The sequence below is a fragment of the Pogoniulus pusillus genome, chromosome 23 (genome assembly GCF_015220805.1).
Source record: "Pogoniulus pusillus isolate bPogPus1 chromosome 23, bPogPus1.pri, whole genome shotgun sequence".
NCBI classification, from domain to species: Eukaryota; Metazoa; Chordata; class Aves; order Piciformes; family Lybiidae; genus Pogoniulus; species Pogoniulus pusillus.
This window is the reverse complement of record NC_087286.1, coordinates 9,282,795-9,302,513: the sequence shown is the minus strand read 5'-3', so window position 1 is coordinate 9,302,513 and position 19,719 is coordinate 9,282,795. Positions and strand designations below refer to the sequence as shown.

At 42.3% G+C, this 19,719-nt stretch overlaps 1 protein-coding gene across 2 annotated transcripts in view; it reads right to left on the bottom strand.

Moving 5' to 3' along the window:
- Positions 1-3,484: 3,484 nt before the first annotated feature.
- DNAJC1 (DnaJ heat shock protein family (Hsp40) member C1) overlaps positions 3,485-19,719 on the bottom strand; it is a 100,730-nt gene continuing 84,495 nt past the window's right edge. For both annotated transcript variants that reach the window (XM_064162524.1, XM_064162525.1), the window contains exons 9-12: positions 18,738-18,857; positions 5,915-5,963; positions 4,810-5,285; positions 3,485-3,700 (exon numbers count right to left, since the gene is read on the bottom strand). In XM_064162524.1, coding sequence (XP_064018594.1) covers positions 3,632-3,700; positions 4,810-5,285; positions 5,915-5,963; positions 18,738-18,857 — 714 coding nt within the window. In that variant the 3' untranslated portion in view covers positions 3,485-3,631. The remainder of the gene's footprint in view (positions 3,701-4,809; positions 5,286-5,914; positions 5,964-18,737; positions 18,858-19,719) is intronic.

Here is a 19,719-nt window from a genome sequence, read left to right as displayed (position 1 = left end):
GTTGGTCCTACCTGAGGAGAGTTCTTTTTGAGAGTCAGACAATGTTTCCATTGTTCTCAGACTCTGTTATCTCACAACGAAGTTGCATTACAAAACCTCCCCTGAAACTTTAATTATTTCATACACTGACAGCTGTGAAGTTGAGAATAGCAGAGCCCAACCATGGAGATGTCCAGGAGACCATACAGAACCGCACCTGTTAGATCAGAGCACCACCAACCTCTATAGCACCTCAGTCACATCCTCCTTACGTGTGCCTGGCTGTCAGGCTCCAACATGAAAAGCACCTGCTGCTTTCACTTGGCACTTTGGAATGTGCCCTTAGCATGGGCCAGCAATGATGCCCTCTCCAAGCAGGCTCCCATGAGTGTGTCTTCCTATAGTTTTCTGCCTCTCCCATCAACACACACATGCAGAGGGGCTTAAAACACACGTATCTGACAGCACAGGTGCAGGTCATGGCAGAGAAACTCCAGCACAGACCATCTAAGGCTGAAAGCTTTCCATGCACAAAGCTATAGTAAAAAGGCACTTGGAGCTCACAACTGCCCAGGGAAGGAAAAAAAAAAATACTCCTTTGCTATCAGGTAAACATTAGCATCACTTAAAGGCAATCTGCATTCTGTGTTCCAATGCAAGGTGGGAGAAGTTTAAATGCCAAGCCTGCAGTGACCTTGATTTGCATAGCCACAAAGTTTTATATAAAACAGCTCTGGTGGTGGACACCAGAATCACAAAAAACCAAAGCTGGGTAATGGTTTACCAATTCTCCAGTGAGCATCAGATCTGACCTCATTCAGCACAGAGTAGATCCACTGCCAAAGGGGACAACTGTCTCATCACCCAGCAACCCCAGGCGAGGACCCTGGGAGGCCCTGAAGGTCTGGACTCTCATACCACTTTCACTCTACAGCCAAACACAAAAGCTAAAGCTTTGGCTACATGAACTCCTTTAGCCCTTGAGAATCCAAACATGAAAGATGACAGGATGTGGTCTGGATGAAGCTTTCATTACTTCACTACAAGGAGGGTTTCTCTGTGAATCTGGTGGCAGAAATTAGATCCACTGATGCTGGGCACTGACTCACATTCCTTATCCCAAGACCTACACCAGCAGACTACTCACTGTGAAGCACCCTTCCAAGTTCCAGACTACCCACTAGTACATTGCTAAGCCTTTCCATGAAGAACTGGAAAGCACAGGGAAAGAGTCCCTCACTTCACTCCCATCCAGGCCCAAGCAGCACCTGTGATTAGGCACTGACAGCCATCACTGCAGGCATTCAACCTGACTGGTCTGACAGGATGGCCGTGTGCAGTTCACCCAGGCTTAAGGATTTTCTTTCAGGTAAGCCATTTGTCAGAGCACTGCTCTAAAGCTCTCAGTGCTAAAGTTCTCACAAACACACAACTCAAGAAGAAAAAGTTTCTTACCAGTACCCAGTGCTCATCCTTCTTCCTTAGGTCCATCCAAAGCCTGGGGCAGAGAGCTGAAGGTGCTGGGCAGGCAGTATGTAATTACTACCACACGCAGTGGTGGCACAGCACTTAAAGATTGCCTGTACTGAAGGTCTTAAAGCTCTCCCAAGTCCTTATTACATTTGCCACTGCATTTTTCCCCCCAGTAGTAACTAAACTGTTTCTCTCCAAGTGAAGACTTATTCTGCCCCAGCAGATTGTAGTACTTCTACATTCACTGCCTCAAGGAGACAGAGATCACACAAGTGCAAAGCTCTTACACACTCTCTCCCTAGTGTGCAGCAAATACCAACAACTCCCCTTGTCCTTCCTAGCAAATCAGGCTTTGCAGACTGTGGATCATTCTCTTTGTTCTGGATGGTCTGCATCTTCCCTGACTGATACGCTGAACTGGGCAGAGCACTCCAAGTGAAGCCTTCTAAATCCAGAGGGGAAATGAAAGGCAACTTTTATCCTCACAGGCTCCACTCTCTTTGGAAGAGCAGAAAGATTCCCATTGACAGTCATATTGTAAGGAACACCACATCTCCATTTGCTTCTACCCCAGCCCTATCCATGCTCCACCACCAAGTCAACATTCACCAGCTCACCCAATCCGTGTCAGCAGCGTTTCACTGCAGCCATTTCTGTCACCTTGCTTTGTGGCTCCATCACCTCTCCTTGAGGGTGCTTACACCTTTCTGAAGTCAAGATTTCCTCGTATCTCTTGCAAACACCTCACTTGGTCTCACCCCAAGACTCTTCCTGGCTGGGTGCATTAATGGCAGGGAATGGCATTCACTGATCCATTAGCACATAGGGATCAGAGCACAGCTTCTAACCATGGTTAGTTTCCAGCGCAGTTAATTGGAGAAGCTCTGAAACAAAATCAAGATTCATTATTTTGTGTCTAGAACATTCCCCATAATGTCACTGCTCTTACCAACTATCATTTGGGTGTGACAAAAAAACAGGATCAGTGTGTTCCCATGGGCAAAGGGACACACGTGGAACTCTTCTGTGACTATTTATGGGAATGGAATGAACTTGTGTGAAAAGCTGATCTGTCAAAAGCAAGACAATTGGCAAACAGTCACTGGGGGCTTCGATGGGAAGTGAATACATCTTCAGCCACCAAATTCTAAGTTTGAGTTCATATACCTCTGATTTTGCATTTTTGTTTTGAATTAAAGCTCAAAACCTTACTGGAATCTTGGTATCAATTCAGGATTGCAGTAGTAGATAACAGTTAAAAGTCCTGAATGTTTCAGGTGAAAGACAAGGCTGAGTGCTGAGCTGCACCTGCCATCCCTTACAGCCCACTGCACCCTTTACTCCAGCATTTGAACCTTTGCAGACATTTTTCCCAAACTGAGAATCAAAAGAGCAAGTCAGGCTTAATAACCCTTAGCCACTCATCTATGAATAGAAAATCAAACTAAATTTCATGCAGGGCATACACCCCCACCCCAAACAGGAGAATGTTTGGCCAAATAAAGTTAGCTTTTAAGCCCTACTCCGTACTTAAAAATCTGCTCATGAAGTCTATGCCTTATATCTTAATATCTCATCAAGAAATTAATGCCTTTAATATTCTTACCTATTTTGACTTTAGCAAAGTCACAGCACTACCAATATCCCTGTGGGGTTGGTAAGGAGCCTGCAGAGTTGGTGACACACAAACTTAGGTGGAAGTTAAGGTCAGAGATACTACTGCTTCCTAACTACAGTCACAATGACATTCCCTGTAGCAGCAGACATGCTCAGATGGGTATGGTCTTGGAGTCAAAGCTGCAAGAAAGAAAAGTTGGAGTGCAGAGCTCCATTACTCTCATTTGGAACAGTTTCTGATCAATTCTCTTTTCCAGAACAAACTCTGTGTATTCCTTGCTCCCAGCCTGCAATGAGCAGGGTGGGTTTTTCTAAAGGTCCACCAACGTTTCAATACCTTGCTGCCACTGTCACGTATGAGCAGGGGCAACTCTCCAGCATGCAAACACTCCTTCATTCTTCAACACGTGAAATCTGCATGACAGTAGAAGATTTATTAATATTTTCTTTTCCTAAGGCACATGATGTATAGAAATACTGAGGTACAGAAATGCAGCTTCCCACAGGTGAGGTTTAACCTCATTCTGACACAAGTGAGCTCCAGGTCTTCTGCTCAGCACATTCAGCTTTTAGCCATTTTTTTCTTTTGTACCAGTTCAACAAGCAACTTGTATCTTGCTATGCACTCCTCCTGGAAGGAAAAACAAAAGGATTCATTCAGGATTGGCACTTCAGTGTTGCTCTAACTGTACAAGTGCCACCTTGCTCCAGAATTGGAGCTAGGTGCCAGGGGTGGAGGGTGGGGTGGGAAATTGGAGTGTCTGCTTTATTTGGTGGGGGTCTTTTGTTGTTGTTTGGTTTTTCTGTTGCTTTGTTTTGGTGGTTTTGGGTTTTATTTATTAAGTTGTGGTTGAATTTCATGAGGAGAATCTACATCTAAGTGAGGAGCAAGTTAGAAAAATGAACTTGCAAATTCTGTTTCTTGATGGATAGAGAAACTCAAGAAAACATCTGGCTGGAATTTCTTGCCACTGTCTGTAAAAGCAGTGGTTGAGCAGTTGTGCTGCAATATCCATTTCAGAACAGTCACTATGGTGTGAGCCATGCTGCAGATGGGCTCAGATAAACCTTTATGATGACCAACACAGCACCTACTGACACTAGAGGCTGTTGAACAAACATCCAAAGCCACCAGCCACATTTTCTGCTGTCTCTCACTGTCTAGCAGAAACAGAACAAGGATTTTCTGAGGTGCAGGGATAATCAAGGACACTAAGTTATCACAACTCTGAGATCTAGCACAGACCAACTCTAGCAGTACCAATGCTACTGAAAGACAGGATACTCACAAAAAGAACATGGGACAGATTACTGAGCATGTAACACTTGCAGATGGGTCGGGTCACTTATTTTGTATGTTCATTGAGATGGGTGGAGAAAGGTACTGTAAAAGTGGAAGCAAAGCAGCTCACCAACATTTGGGTACTAATTTTGACTCAAAATTTGGTTTAGAATCTAATTTGTCCTGCAACTGAAGATCTGAAAGGCAGAGGAGAGGCAGTGTTTTAAATGAAACAGGAGGTACTTCAGCTTTTCAGAAATAGAACAAAGTAAGGAAGTGAAAATCCATTTCAGACAAACCCAACAAACATGACAGTAACAATCCCTGGTCTGGGAGGCTAAGTAAGGATCTCACCTTCCTGCATGGACCCTCAGTTCTAAAGGTAAATCAAACACTGGTAGCAGGTGCACTTCCCCTGCCATGCCATTGTACCTCAGCTCAAGCCAAGCCAAGATTACCTTGCTTTTCCCAGGAACACATTTTGCTATCTTATCCCAGCGATCTGCTGTTCCCTTTGGGTACTGCTGCAAGGCCATTTCCAGAAGTTTCTGCTGATTTTGAGTCCAGAGTTCTTCTGGGGCACGGCTTTTCTCCCTTTTCCTGCTCTCATCATCACTCTCTTCCTCCTGCTCTGTGTTATCAAAATCTCTCTGGCGTCTTCCTCTGCCCTTCTCTTCTGGCACCTCTTTCGTTGCTGGCAGACCCATCTCGGGTGCTTTGACAAGCTTTCGCTTCCGATGCCTGGTTTCACTTGCAGTGGTTTCCTTTTGGTCTGGCTGGATATTTGTCCACTCTGGGACACAATCATAGCTCCCCATCTCGTCCTCTTCCTCCCTTTCTCGCTGGGTGATGATGTGGTCTGGCAAATTCACATTGGCTTTGATGTTCTTGGAATTCTGGGCCAGTGTTTTAAGCTCAGAGAGCCTGATGACACCTGTGGAAAGTATGGATGTTACACTGCTGAAAAAGCAAACCCATGGACAAGCAGGGAACTGCCTGCAAACAAAAGGTGCAAAGAGGAGAAAAGGCTCTTCTGAATTAAAAGCTTAAGGAAGAGGTTCACCAAGAAATCAGAGAATGGTGGGGGTTGGAGGAGACCTCTGGAGATCTAGTCCAACTCCCCGGCTGGAAGGCAGCTTCACCTAGAGCACACTGCATGGGAATGTGTCCAGGTGGGTTCTGAAAGTCTCCAGAGGAGGAGACTTCACAACCTTTCTGAGCAGCCTGCTCCAGTGCTCCAGCACCCAAGGTATTTTTATGAAGCAATGAACTTTGCCAACTAGGAGCTTGCCTGTTCTCAGTACCAGTAAATTACCACACCAATAAAAAAACCCCACAAGAACCTGAACAAGTGAACAAAGCCACAGTAAGCTAAGTAAGACGGCCTGGGAGGGTGCAGCTAACTGGAAGGAGTCCTTCAGAACAGCCAACAGTCCTCTCTTGGCTCAAAGTGAGGCAAGGCTGCAGAAATCTCTCTGCAAAGCCTGCCTGAAACACTGTGTGTGGGGTTGCAACCCAGACACTGCTTTGCAAAAGCATCAGTGAGGATCTAGAAACACCCACCTGGAGAACACGTCACAGAATCCTTCAGTTGTTTGGCTTTCATGGTAACCTGCACAGAAACAACAAAAAATATTAAAGGACTACTAAAAAGGACACTATTTGGGCTATTGAAGAATTCGTTAGGAGCTTTCTGCAAAACACTAAGCATACATTAAATACAAATGAGGCTGATGTTCTCCTCCTGTCTGTCTGATCCCAGAATGGCAAAACAAGGAACTTTCTAGACGTCCTTCTTTCCCAAAACAGAATCGCAGAACCAGGTTGAAAAAGACCTTCAAGATCACCAAGTCCAACTTATTAACCAACTTTATCTAATCAACTAAACCATGGCACCAACTCTCACATCCAGTCTCTTTTAAAACACTTCCAGAGACGGTGACTCCACCACCTCCCTGGACAGCCTATTCCCATGCTAATCACTCTTGCTGTGAAGAACTTCTTCCTAACATCCAGCTTTATGTTCTTTTAAAACAGTCCTAGCTTATTAAAGTAACATAAGCAATGCTACACATTTTTATCCCTATAACCAGAATACACCACAGATGATATCCAAGTTTTATTTTCTTTCACTGTTAAGCCCTAATTCTCTAAGCTTAAAAAAGCCACAGAATTACAGAATCATTTCAGTTGGAAAAGACTTCTATGATGATCAAGTTCAACTACTGCTGGATACAAGGAGAGGGAAAAGGTGGCACCATATTATCTGTCTTCTTATATGAGTTTTTCAATATTAAATAAAACAACAATGCAGGTGCATGCTGATGGACAAGCATTCAGTCCCAAAATCAAATATAACAGTTTGCCAAAGATAAGCAAAGACACCTCCCAAATCCTGCCATTTGAAGGATAAATAAAGTTTATTACTGAGAATCTAAAGGATGAGAGCTGCCTGCTTCAACCTCTTCCTGTATACTGTGTCCTGGGAGGAAAGCAACACCAGACTGAGCTTTTGATTTTTACTTAAGGAAACAAACAGGCTTTGTTCCCCACCCAAACCAAGGGTCTTCCCCATCCCTCCCTATAGACAACAAGAGAGGCTTCCTTTGAGGATAAGACTGTTATACCAAGTGGTCTAGAGCCCTAAATACAAACACCACGTAAAAGCACCTAAAAACGTAGCACTCAAGGAAACAAACACACTTTCAACTCCTGAAAACATCTCATTAATACCTGATTTCAGTACTTCTGAAAGTGAGATTTTTGTGAAAAAGACAGAAATTGAAATCAAGTAGTCAGTCTGAGTGACCCAAAGCAAACTTCAAATGTGAACAGGAACCAGTACTACCTGTATCCAGCAAAAGGAGGACACAGAACTGTTAGAGTGGGTCCAGGAGGCCACAAAGATGATCAGAGGGCTGGAGAACCTCCTCCTCTATGGGGACAGTCTGAGGCAGCTGGGGCTGTTCAGCCTGGATGAGAAAAGGCTCCAGTGACCTTAAAGCAACCTTCTAGTACCTGAAGGGGATTACAGGAAAACCGGGAAGGGACTTTTTCCAAGTGCTTGTAGTGTTAGGATGAGAGGAAATGGATTGAAGCTGGAAGAGGGAAGGGAACAGGTTGCCCTGGGAGGTCATGTCTCCTCTCTGGAGGTGTTCGAGGTCAGGTTTGAGTGAGGCCTTCAGCAACCTGGCCTAGTGGAATGTGTTCCTGCCCATGGCAAGGGGGTCGGATCTGGATGATGTTTAAGGTCCCCTCCAACCCAAAGCATTCTATGATCCTGTACCTGGAATGGGTCACCTTGGATTCCTGCCATTTGAGATGTTAAGACTTGTTCAGTGTGAGGCACTTGCAGTGCACTGCCCTTAAGACAAATTAAAAACACATCAGCTATAAAGTCAGAAATTGTTCCAAAGTCCTGTGGGATGATGTCTGTCTACCCATGGTATCAGTAACCGAAGCCTGCAGAGCCACAGCTTAGACCGCAGCTGTTTTAGCTAACCAGTGCTAAGAGTAACAGTTATCCTTCACCCCGAGCAGCACCAGAGAGCAAAGCTGCCAGGGGGTTCTGTGGCTGTTTGCTGGAAGAAGAAAACACAAAGATTGAGGAGTTTTGTTCTAGAACGAGATTCTTAAATACTTCAGTAGTTAGAGTGCTATGGTACCATCTGTTTCTAGTCTGGGCTCCTCCCACCCACCTTTCTGCCCATGAAATTGCAGGATTTGGCTTTCCAAAGAGGCAAGTGCTGGATCTCCTTAAGGAAATGACAGCAAGACTTACAGGAAAATGGGTTGCTTTCCCTACAAAGTAAGCCTCATTTTCTGGGATAATTAAGTTTACATAAAAACTCCAGGAATGAAAAATTCCCAGCTCTAATGAGACCCTTCATCCAGAGTTAGACATCTGGCATAGAAAACTCCCTTTGCTACTGCTGCAATATGATAAAGTTTTAATCCTTCAAAGGGAAATCTCAGAACACTGATTGTGAACAGATTATTTTAAATGACACTAACAGTTCTCTGATCCTGATTTTGAACTAACAGGATGGATTCTCCTCCAAACATGTGCTCCACTAATAGAAATTGTCTTCCTTGAAGAGTTTATAGTTTAAAATAATCCACACTTTAGAAGTTTGTGTTCCATTTTCACTTTAAGCAGACTGTCTCTATAGGGTCAGCCCTTTAAAAGGCTGAGTGGACAGGAATCTGTTCTTGACTGCTGGACACAACAGATTCTTAGTGCTACCTTGCTAGTAGTATCTCTTAGATAAAAATGGTGTTGCATAAACTGGATTGTTAGAGATTACTTTTAAAAGAGTGGGAAGAATTCAGCAAGCAAGTAAGTGGGTGATGCAATGATGCAAATATGGCATTAGCTATGTTCATGGAGTCCAGAAAACTGCTTCTAAATAATTTTGATCTTTTTCAAGTACTGTTTTAAAAGACTTAACAGCTTACTTGTAAGGCCAAGAAGGCAGGAAAGAGAGAGAAGACAAGACAGGCTGAACAAAACAGAGCAGAATAAATTGCAGGCAGAGACAAAGACAGGAACAGAGCTGCTATCTCTTCCCCACAATAGGACAGGGTTTTCACAGAATATCTTCGGTTGGAAAAGACCTTCAAGATTACCCAGACCAACCTTCAACCCAGCACTGCAAGTCCACCACTAAATCCACCATGTCCCTAAGCACCAGGTCCACACACCCTTTGAACATCTCCAGGGATGGTGACTGCCACTACCCTGGTTTATTTGGGCCCCTAATGACATTAAACCTTTTGCATGTAGGGGAAAATGCTCAGAGGCAACAGTCCTGTCACGAGTTCTCTTACTGGGTAACTTCAGCTATGACAACTTGGTGGACCTGGGTATCACATCTAATGTTTCCAAGCCTTTCTCTTCTGAAGGTATTATGATACCTGTACACACTTTGATGGACTTTCAATTTGAACACTCACCAGGTAAGCTGGAAATAGAGCTGTGTGTATGGCTTAGATACTGGGAATCTGCAATTTCCAACACTGAACAAGCACCTTTGGCTGCTGTAAGTCTGACAACTCATCAAGCTTCTTACTGCTTTACTATCATTGCTCACAAGTTACGTGAGGAGATTATTTGTCTGGTTTTCTTTTTTCCTTGTCAGCTTTCCTCTTCACAGGGATGCTTTTGCCAGTGCTTATGCACAGTTCGTGTTTACTCCAGCTCTTTCTACTCCGAGTCCAGGTATCACTTATTTAGACTTCTCTGTTCATTTGCTTCAGCTGTCACTGCCATTGAAGATGGTGACACAGGGCAAGACTCACAACATGTCAGCATTAAACTACTAGGGATTATTAGGAATCCAACCTATGGACCATAGGAAATTGTATTTCAGTTTAATCATTGTTCTTGACACTCGGTTTGCAGACTCCTCTGTTGCCAGTTCTTCCATACTCTGACATCCTTGATAGCCATTTCAATTCCCAGTGGTGATCAGTGTTACCTCCTAGCTAGTTCTTAGCAGTGATTTTAAAAAGAAAGCACTAAGTTATGCAACATAAGTTGCTCCATTGCTTTTTCTACTCAATTTCTTATCATAACTTGCTTACATTATTATTTTTCCACTGGGTAAGAGGTGCCATGCTTGGCAATACTGGTGTTCAAAGCATGAAGCAGTTGTAGAATTACTCTTCTAGTTATTGCTGCTTGCTCTTGCATAATACTTTAAAATCACAGTCTTCATGTATATTAAATTATGAGTTTTATCATGGCTGTGAAAAGTTATGCTAGAAGCCTGTTGTTACTGACAACAGCTTTCACCAGAGCATTAGCCCACCCTTCAGAAATCCTAGGGCTGGGGATAGCTTAAATAATAAGGATCAACACTGTGAAATTGATTTAAAACAGAACAGAATAGATCTCATATTCTTGCAAGCATCAGTACTGCTGAACAAACACACTGCTTTAATTTATAGGAATCCGCTTCCAATGCTGCTTTTTCCCTGCCCAAATCACCTAAGTATTCCTGCAGCCTACCAGGGATAACAGCAATCACAGAGAGGCAGGCAAGCTCATGAATGGCATAACAGATTTTCTCAGGTGCCCAAAAAGGTAATGCTGGATGCATGCAGTGAAATTGCTGAGCCAGAAATCAAACCATCTTACTGTGGGACCTGCAGAAAGAAGCCACAGGAACAGCTGGCTTCTGAGAACTCCCTTCTGAATTCAGTTTCAGTAGCTCTTCAGCTACAAAAAACAGTTTACTGAAAGCAAGTGGGATCAGTGGGATGATTTTATTCAATGAAAGCCAGACAGAGCAGGTCTCCTCCTGTAGTGCTGACAATTAGTCCAGATCACAAGACTAGCTGCTGCTCAACAAGACAACCAGCACTAAAAACATCCCTCATTGTGACCACCCACTCTGGACATCTGCCACCTCTTTCAGGTAGGACACTTAATGCTTCAGAGATATACATGAGAAAAAAAGAGAAATTATTCAGAGTCAGCTTAAAAGACTCTCAGCAGCACAGGCAAAACCAGATTTTGCTGTCAGAGAAATGAGAGCCTACTTTTCACCCTGTAGGGAAGGCAGACAAAAACCACACAGAATTGTGACAGATCTAGAGGGAAATCTCTGCAATGCCACCAGCCCATCACTTCAGCTGACCCCTCCAGCCCAGCTCTACAGGACACAACCAACAGGGCTTTGAAACCTTTGCCATTTGGCTGTCTCCTAGCAACCTTTTGTGGGCAACAATCCACCTTCTTTCCCAGAACAGGACACTACTTTGATAATGGAGAAGATGTGGCTATCTCAACAGAAACCCCTCAAGCTGTGAATTGAGTTATGAGGCAGTATAAGATGTGGCCTGCCAAAAATAGGCATACTTGGGCTAAATCACCAGCTTAAGAACACCAGCCCCCCTCCAGGTTAAGTGCCCAATAGTTAATTTAAAGCAGCAGAAGAACTGCTTTCTTTTTTGTTTTTTAGGAGTCAGGGAGAGGAAGATTTGACAACTAGAGTTCTCATGGAGATGGAGACTTCATTCTAGATCTTTCTGGGGTTTTGTCAGTTCAAATGCGTGTTTCAGAGCCTTTAGCTCAATACTACAGACACTCATGAATTCTGGGCTGCATCAAGAGAAGAGTGACCAGCAGGTCAAGGGAGAGAGACCCCAGCTGGAGCACTGCATCCAGTTCTGGAGCCCCTGTTACAAGCAGGATCTGGATGTGCTGGAAAGCAACCAGAGAAAGGCCACAAGGATGATCAGAGGGATGCAGCTGCTCTGCTGTTAGGACAAGCTGAAAGAGTTGGGCCTGTTCAGCTTGGAGAGGCTCTGAGGAGACCTTATCATGGCCTTCCAGTATCTGAAGGGAGCTACAAGAAAGCTGGAGAGGGACTTTTTAGGCTGTCAGGTAGTGACAGGACTGGGAGGAAAGGAGCAAAACTAGAAGTGGGTAGATTCAGATTGGATGTTAGGAAGAAGTTCTTCACCATGAAGGTGCTGAGACACCAGAACAGGTTGCCCAGGGAGGTGGTGGAAGCCTCATCCCTGGAAGTTTTTAAGACCTGGCTGGCTGTGGCTCTGAGTAACTCGATCTAGCATAAGGTGTCCTTGCCCACAGCAGAGAGGGTGGAGCTAAATGATCCTCGGGGTCCCTCCCAGTCCTGACAATTCTGTGACCCTATGTAAGAGAAGAGTTTGGCTTCAATGCTCATTGCAACAACTGCTTTTACACCTTATTCTTGACTACTGATGTAAAACACATTACCCTTCCTGAGAAGAAGAAGAAGATTAAATTCTGCAATGGAATTCTAACCCCGCTCACCAGGATGTATATGGGACATGACATTAATTCAAGTCACTCTAAAAAGTTGTAGAGTGGTCAAGCCAATGATACTGCAAGCAACCTATTTGGAATTAGAAGTTGTTCCCCTGTCTTCTGTAAAACCTTTCCTCTTTAGGTGAGAGAAAAATGCTCTGGGAATGTTTCACAAGAAGGAAATCAATCTGCTTTGCATCTGGGCATAAGATGTATTGTTCTGCCCAGTTCTGCAAAAACTGTAGGGGCAACTGTAGGACTGCATGGAAGGAAATTGTACAGGGAGGGAACTGCAAGAGAACCACCTTCTCCTCCCCTCCAAGTATCAGCACAGACATTCTGGTGTGTCTGTGGGATTTGACATTTTGAAGACTTCACTCTCAGACTGAGGGATCTACATGACCTATACATGATCTAAACCTCATCTTGGATATTCATAACCTCTTTCAGGCCTCAATCCAGAGCTATACTTTGCACTCCAGTAAGCAACTGAAGAACTACTGATTACATAAATATATGCCAGCTGCTAAGGTAACTATCTCAGAACATCCATGGTGTAATGAGCTAACTCGGACAGAGAATACAAAATGAAATGTCAAACAGAGTTAAGAAAATCTCCAGAAGCAAAAACCCCTAATAAATTAATGAACTTTTACATGTGGATCATTTCCTATGTAGATGTTTTCTTACTGGCAAGGTAACAAGCTTGAATGTGTCAAAAACAAGAAACCTGTTTCAGCATGGCACATGAAATACAGGAAGTACCAACTCCCAGAGTCAAGAGTTAAAGACTCAAGCTGTTGCTTGGCTGTACAAAAGATATCACAAAATAAGCACTGCCCCTCCCCCAACCTTGTGCTCTTGGGTTTGGGAATCTTTCAGGTGTGCTCAAGTGCAGCCACCTGTGCTGTCCTGCTGCCTGCCTTGCTGGTTTTCTGTACAGGAAGCAAATCCCCATCAGCCCACTTTGGTAGCACAAGTGCATGAGATTAGTGACTGCAGGAGCAAACAGAATCAGTTTAAATCCTGTAAGACAAGTGAATGATACTACTTCATGAGTATGAAATCTGAGATCTCCTTGCCTTTAATTTAAAAAACCTGTATCTAATAATCACATTAAAGTCTGTTTGGCCTGCCAGACAGCTTTAACTTCCTCTGTTATTTCTACAATTTGAAGGTCCTTTGTAGTTACTGAAATTAATTTATGCCTTTCAGCAATTTTTTTTTTCAACTTTTTATCTATAAAGGTAGCTATTGTCAAGCACAATATATTTCTATAGTTTCACATCTAAGTGCTTTCTGTCCTTTTTTTTAATTCAGTAAAAGCTGACAATCATTAGTATAAAGCCTCATAAGGCTTAGCATTTGTCAAATCAAACAGTATTTATTTTTCAGAAAGAGTAGTTTTGAAGCTCTGTTCCATTAATTGTTTGTACTGCATTATAGGGTGTCCACAGTGCTTAGGAGATTCAAACGTGACTTTTTTGTTTTACAATGTCAATTATTTCCTTAAGTACTGGAGAACAGGAATGAAGAACTAACCCTGGAGCAACAAATTCAGCAAGGAAAATGGGTCAGAGAACAGATGTTTAGAGGATGACAGAGTAGTGATACAGGTAACCAGGTCAGCAGACAGGAATCCTGATCAGAGTTAACTGAACTCTGTTTCCCTTTTATGATCAAAATACTTGAAAATCTAATTTATAACACCAAACCAAGCAATAAGAATTACTTTGAAAGTTGCTGAAGCATTCAGCTGTGAAAGCAGTAAAAAGTGTTATACTAAAGCAGGTGGGAACTGTTTTTAGGGGAAAAGACTACTAAACTCACAACATGCACGTATTAAGCAATTAAGATAATTAAAAGTGATCAAATGGGCACAACTAACCTCATCTATTTTGTGCTGATTATTCATTGGCTGTTAAAAGATGTCTTCCTGAAGAGGGACCAGATAAAGGTACCCTAGATTGAACGTGACAAAAATGAAGACAATAAGCAAGCCCTCTTGCAGCACTTCTGTACTAGGCTGTGAGCTCAGTCTAGCTCTGAGCTGCGACCCACAGGAGTAGGTTGCAAAGATCTTTCTTTCACACGAGGCAGCACAAAGAGCAGAGCAGAATGAGCTCAAGATCCTAGAGCATGGACATAGATGGTTATTGCTGGATTTTGGCTGGCACTTCCCAAGTGCCCTCTATCACATTGTGTGGACATGCCCATTTGGATGGCAAATCTGGTGGGGATATTCATGTAGTAACCCTCATTTGTACAGTATTTTGGGGCTGCAAACTTAAACAAAACTAATTTGAGTAGCAGGAAAAGGAAAAAAAAAAATCTGAAGGATGACTTTGTTAGGAATTACTGGATTTAAGATCAGTCAAGCTAAGGTACATGCAGGGATTACTGACCAGCTATGGTGACTGTCTGGCTTTAATTTCCCATATTTAGAAACAAGTTCACACATGCTTCCAATTGTAGGAAGGTTTGGTTTCCTTCCCCTTTCCTCCTAGATAGCTTGTACTTGTAGTCTAATCACAGACCATATGAAAAGAAGGACCTAACCTCAGGCAGAATCACTGCATTTATGTTGTTTCTCCCAGATGTTTGTGCAACCTGTTCTTAAAGGCTTGCAAATATGGAGACTCCACAGCAGCTTAATCCACTGCTTCTCCATCTCCACTGTAATTTTTCACCCCTCAATGTCTGACACTGCATCCTGTGATAAAATCTGAAGTAATTACTTTTTGGCTATAAAACTAACACAGTGCACAAGTCCCCTTTTTACAGTTTTTCTTTTTATGTAGCTGAATACTTAGCTGTTTTCAGTTCAACAACATGAATTTCTTGCAGGTCACACTTCAGACATCCATTCTCTTAATTCTCACCTGGATTCTTTTCAACATTGCCCTTAAACAGCTGACTCAATGCAAACTAGACACAAACTTAAGGGTGCAGATGCAGGCCTACCATCCTCCTCTGTGTATACTCCCAGTAAGATGCTTGCCCTCTTCACAAGGACTTGCTAATTGTTGACTTGTAGCTAGCTCATTATCTCCACTAATCCCCCCAAGTTCCTCCTGCTTTTTAAAAGCCACTCCTGAGCCAGCTGTTTGGCATCTTTTATTTGTGAATCTGATCATCCTGCTGCACGCCCTTGCCTATATTCCTATATTAACTTCACCCTAACATTGACATCTCATTTTTCCCAGTGTTTGGGAATTTGACCTCTTGGAATTCCACTGGTCTTCCAATAAATTTTCAGTTCTTCTTAGCTTTGGAAGATTTACATGTGCTTACCAGATTCTGGGGTATCAAAGTCATGTTCTAGAAAAAACTAAGGAAGAATTTGCAAGCTGAACAAATCTCTTTGTAAACGAGTTAGAGACAAACTTTTTGGGCTTCCTTTCTATGTGAAAACGCAGTACTAAAGCTCTAAGCATCAGAAACTTTGCTTCATGCTGTTCCAAAACTCATTAATGTAATGGCAGTAGGAAAACTCAAGAAATGTATTTTAAAACCTCCAAAACAAACCAACCCACAAAACCAAGTCAGAATAACACCAGGAAGCTGAAAAAAAAAATCACAGAAGCCAGAAACATTCCCCTCAGCCACTTCATCCTGCTAAAAAGTTGCCAGTGGAAATGAATGTAGGTTGATGTAGGAATTTGTTTTTAAAACAGGGTAGGAATTTAAGACCATTTCAAATGGAATTTCTTTGGAGTGGTTAGGAGCAGTGACTTTCAGTGATGCTTCTCTGGTATACAGGAATGGTTTCAGCTTATTCTTTAAAAGTACTGAACCATTTTCTAATACTGGAATATTTTCTAACCGTTTCTTTTCCTGAGGTTTCAGAAAGCTTTGAGACAGAAGCAATAAGATAATTTTGGACTGGACTACTTTGAGCTGTTTTTATTAATACCTATTTATCTACTATTAAAAGGGTTTTCAACACATAAAATCACATGGAAACAACCACAAACTACCTTGTCAATCTGTTGTGATTGTGAAAGGAAAACCCAAGCCTCACTGCTCTTGATACTTTACAGGAAAAGAAACAAGCAGAAAGTGGTCTCACGTTTTGTTAAACTATTTCCTGTGCCACAGAAAAGGTTGGAAAAACAAGTTCAAATTTGTCCTTGAGTGCAATTGCCAGATAATACACACTTCAAACTCTCTCTGACCTGTTCAGGGAGCTGTAAGCAGGAGACTCCCAAACTCCACTACATGAGCTGCTTGAAAACAGGACCTCATACTCCAAAACTCCCTGCGCCTCTTCCAGTGGAAGCAGGGAGCAGTTGTTTGGGCCATCGTGCCCAAACACCTTTTTCTGCCCAAGTTTAGCAAACCAACAAGTTTTCTCTGCAGGTTTAGCATAACATTTCTTACTTAACTGTAGTGATGTCCAAGCAAAGTAAGAATCTCTGCTGTAAACTGAGATGCTATTCTATGTCACCTTCAGCAAATTTCAAGGCTTAGCTCTACATTCTGTCTGGAATGGACAGCCTATTCCGGACAGAATGTAGAGCTAAGCTCCAGGTTGTGGAGCTCCTTCTCTAGAGACTTACAAAACCCTCCTGGATGCATTCCCATGTGGACTACCCTAGGTGATCCTACTTTTGGCAGGGGGGTTGAACTCGATCTCCGGAGGTCCCTTCCAACCTCTAGCATTCTGTGATCTTGTTCAGCAGAGGAGTGGATATGTATCTGAAGCAGTTCCCAGTTTCAACATTTCTGATACTGATGAACTAACAGTTTGAGATCCAGAGAAGTTTCCAGGAAGGTTTCAAGTGTTTCCTCTTAAAACCTAATAGCTGCAGTGCTGTGCAACAGGATGATGAAAGCAGCAGAAACTCCAATAAGTAGTCTGTGTCAGGAAAGCTGACCTAGCATTACCAGCAAATGGAAATTTAGAGAAGTAAAAACTTGTGCAGAGTGCTTACATTTATCATATGGTTTGGAGGTCACTGGAAGCAAAAAGAATTATACTCATACCTTTCTCCATACCTTAAAATCCCTGAGAATTCCTTTTCTTCATACAAGAAAAAACTCTTTAGAACACATCCCTTGCTTTCATTTCCCTTTCCCACTCACTAAAAAGAAGAGCACTCTGCTGAAGACTTCTCACTTAATGGAAGACCCAAGCAGCTTTGTTCTGTCTTTTCAGGACTGGATGGGTGCAAGTATGGTGGCCAAATAGATTATGTAACAGATTCTGAGTAAAGAATGTTTTGACACCTGCCTCGAGGAATAAAGCAGACAATGGATGCAAAAGGCAATCTTAATGCAGTGTGAGTTTTGTGATGCTTCTACACAGAACCATTCTGCATGTTTGTACTACCAGTATCAAGCAAATTCCAAGTTCTTCCAAAGCAAGCTCAAAAGATCTGCCTCATGCACACCACATGCTACCAGGCCACTTAAAACAGTTTTGCAGTTAATATCTGCTCTGTAAAATGCAGCATCTTTTTAAGAAAGCCACTTTGAGGTTTAAGTGCATCAAGGACTATGATAAACACCACCAAACAGTAATTTTATCATGGTTAGTAGCTTCTTGCTTTCATCCACTTATTTGCAAACATGTGTAGTTCTGAAAGAGTAAGAACACAAATGGCTTGCTTTCTAGTGTATGCGAATACCAGAACTGTATAGATCCACTCAATCTTTAAAAATAACTTCTAATATCATCTTTTTGTCATTATATTGAGGGGAAGAAAACCCAATTAAGTAGTATGTAAATTGTCCCAAAGGCTATATCAGGTCACATTTCACTCTAGCCATTATTTAAGATAACTCCTGAAATATAATAAAGAACATCTCATCTCAAAATGTACAGCAACAGATTTAAACATCATTCTCATTAACCCCTCCAGAGCCTATAAAACAGAGTCAGCTGAAAGGGCTTTCAAATGGTCCTCAGCAGACACTACATCATGTCCTGGTGATCTATTGCTTGCAAAGGAAAAGTCTTTTACAGCCTGGCCCCTAAGGGTTTCAAGATCGTAACACTTAAAATCCGCAAGTATAAGCTTTCTTTGATATCTGGTACAATACTATAAAATATGAATTAACAGGGATATTAATCATTTTACACAATATCATTATTACCCATGCTATAATCCAGAAAAGGGACTGAAATGGTATCATGTGTAGCTCATTTTAAAGTTTGCAGAGATATTTTCAGTTTAATTAATGGAAACCACCTGTCCAAACACTTTTGGCTCATCTTGCAAGGACAGCCCTGCCACAGAAACGTAATCTTTAACCAAGTCACAAACACTGGCCTGCAGGGAAGGAAGGCTAGTACAGTCCCCAAAGCTCATTGTTTTGCTGCTGTTGGGTTACAGTAGCTCAAGCTGTAAGCACCAGAATCCCCCATCCAGCTGATCAGTTACAGCTGTTAATTGTGGAGGGAGAAACTGGCTGACATCTGCTTCTTGCAGTGGTTAGTTAATGGTTTACTTCCAGGTCCTAAAAGGATTGTAGCCTCTCTCTGCAGACAATGTCTGCCCCATGCACGTCTGCCTTCCACACTGCCTGTCTTGTTCTGGTTTGTCACTCTCTATACAATGCAAATCTGAGTGAACTCACATCTGCCACCGATCGACCCAATTCGTGAGCAATCTTTTCCCATCGACCTGGGGTCCCCCCTGGGAACTTAACCATACTTCTTGTCAGCTGGCTGAGGTCCTCCTCTGTCCATTCAGGTGCCTGTAAAACATTTGTAAAACATTCATTACACAGGGCTATTGGACATATTTTTGTGAGGTAATACACTGAAAAAAACCCTCTTTCAAACGAATTAATCAAATCGTGTAGGAAAAGAAGTAAAAACATACAATACTTTCAATTAACTGTGCAGGACCTCCCTGTGCTATTGCCAAACCCACAGGAAATCAGTGGACCAAAAGTAAGATATTAAAATCCTTAACACCCCAAAATTGCATTTTGTATGTTGTACACACCAACACATTTAATTTCTATCAATATTTATACAGTATAGATAACACAGTAAAATATAATAAAGGCAAAAGAGCAATGATGCTTTAATTAAAGCTTAAATCACAGTTTAAGATGCAACATTGTAGATATTTATTGAATTCCACATGTAAGACTATTCAAAGAAAACATGTTCATTTTTTGCATTTCTTACAAAGCCTCTTAACAGAACAGTTATTTTAACTTCTACTCACTGCAATCATCCTATGATTTAACATTCCGAGATGACTCAGGAATCAAATCTGTTGATGCTAATATTTCATTAACAATATTAAGCAACACTCAGCCCTCCAAACACTGCTGTGCCACCAAACCAAACCAGAAGCTTCCACTACCCAGTGCCCAAAAGATGTAGAAATATTTTGCTCTAATTCCTAAGACAACCTGGTTTAAAAAAAAGCTACCTCTATCATGGCCAAAAAAAAGCAAACAAGCAAGGAACAGACACTTACATTAATTTGAGGCATGAAATGCTGCTTGCCTCAGAAGCAAAGATGCAGTAACCACCTCTGACATTTGCAGCATCTCTGGCAAGGAGCATGCAGCCGAATCTTTGTCCCCATCAGCAGTTTGC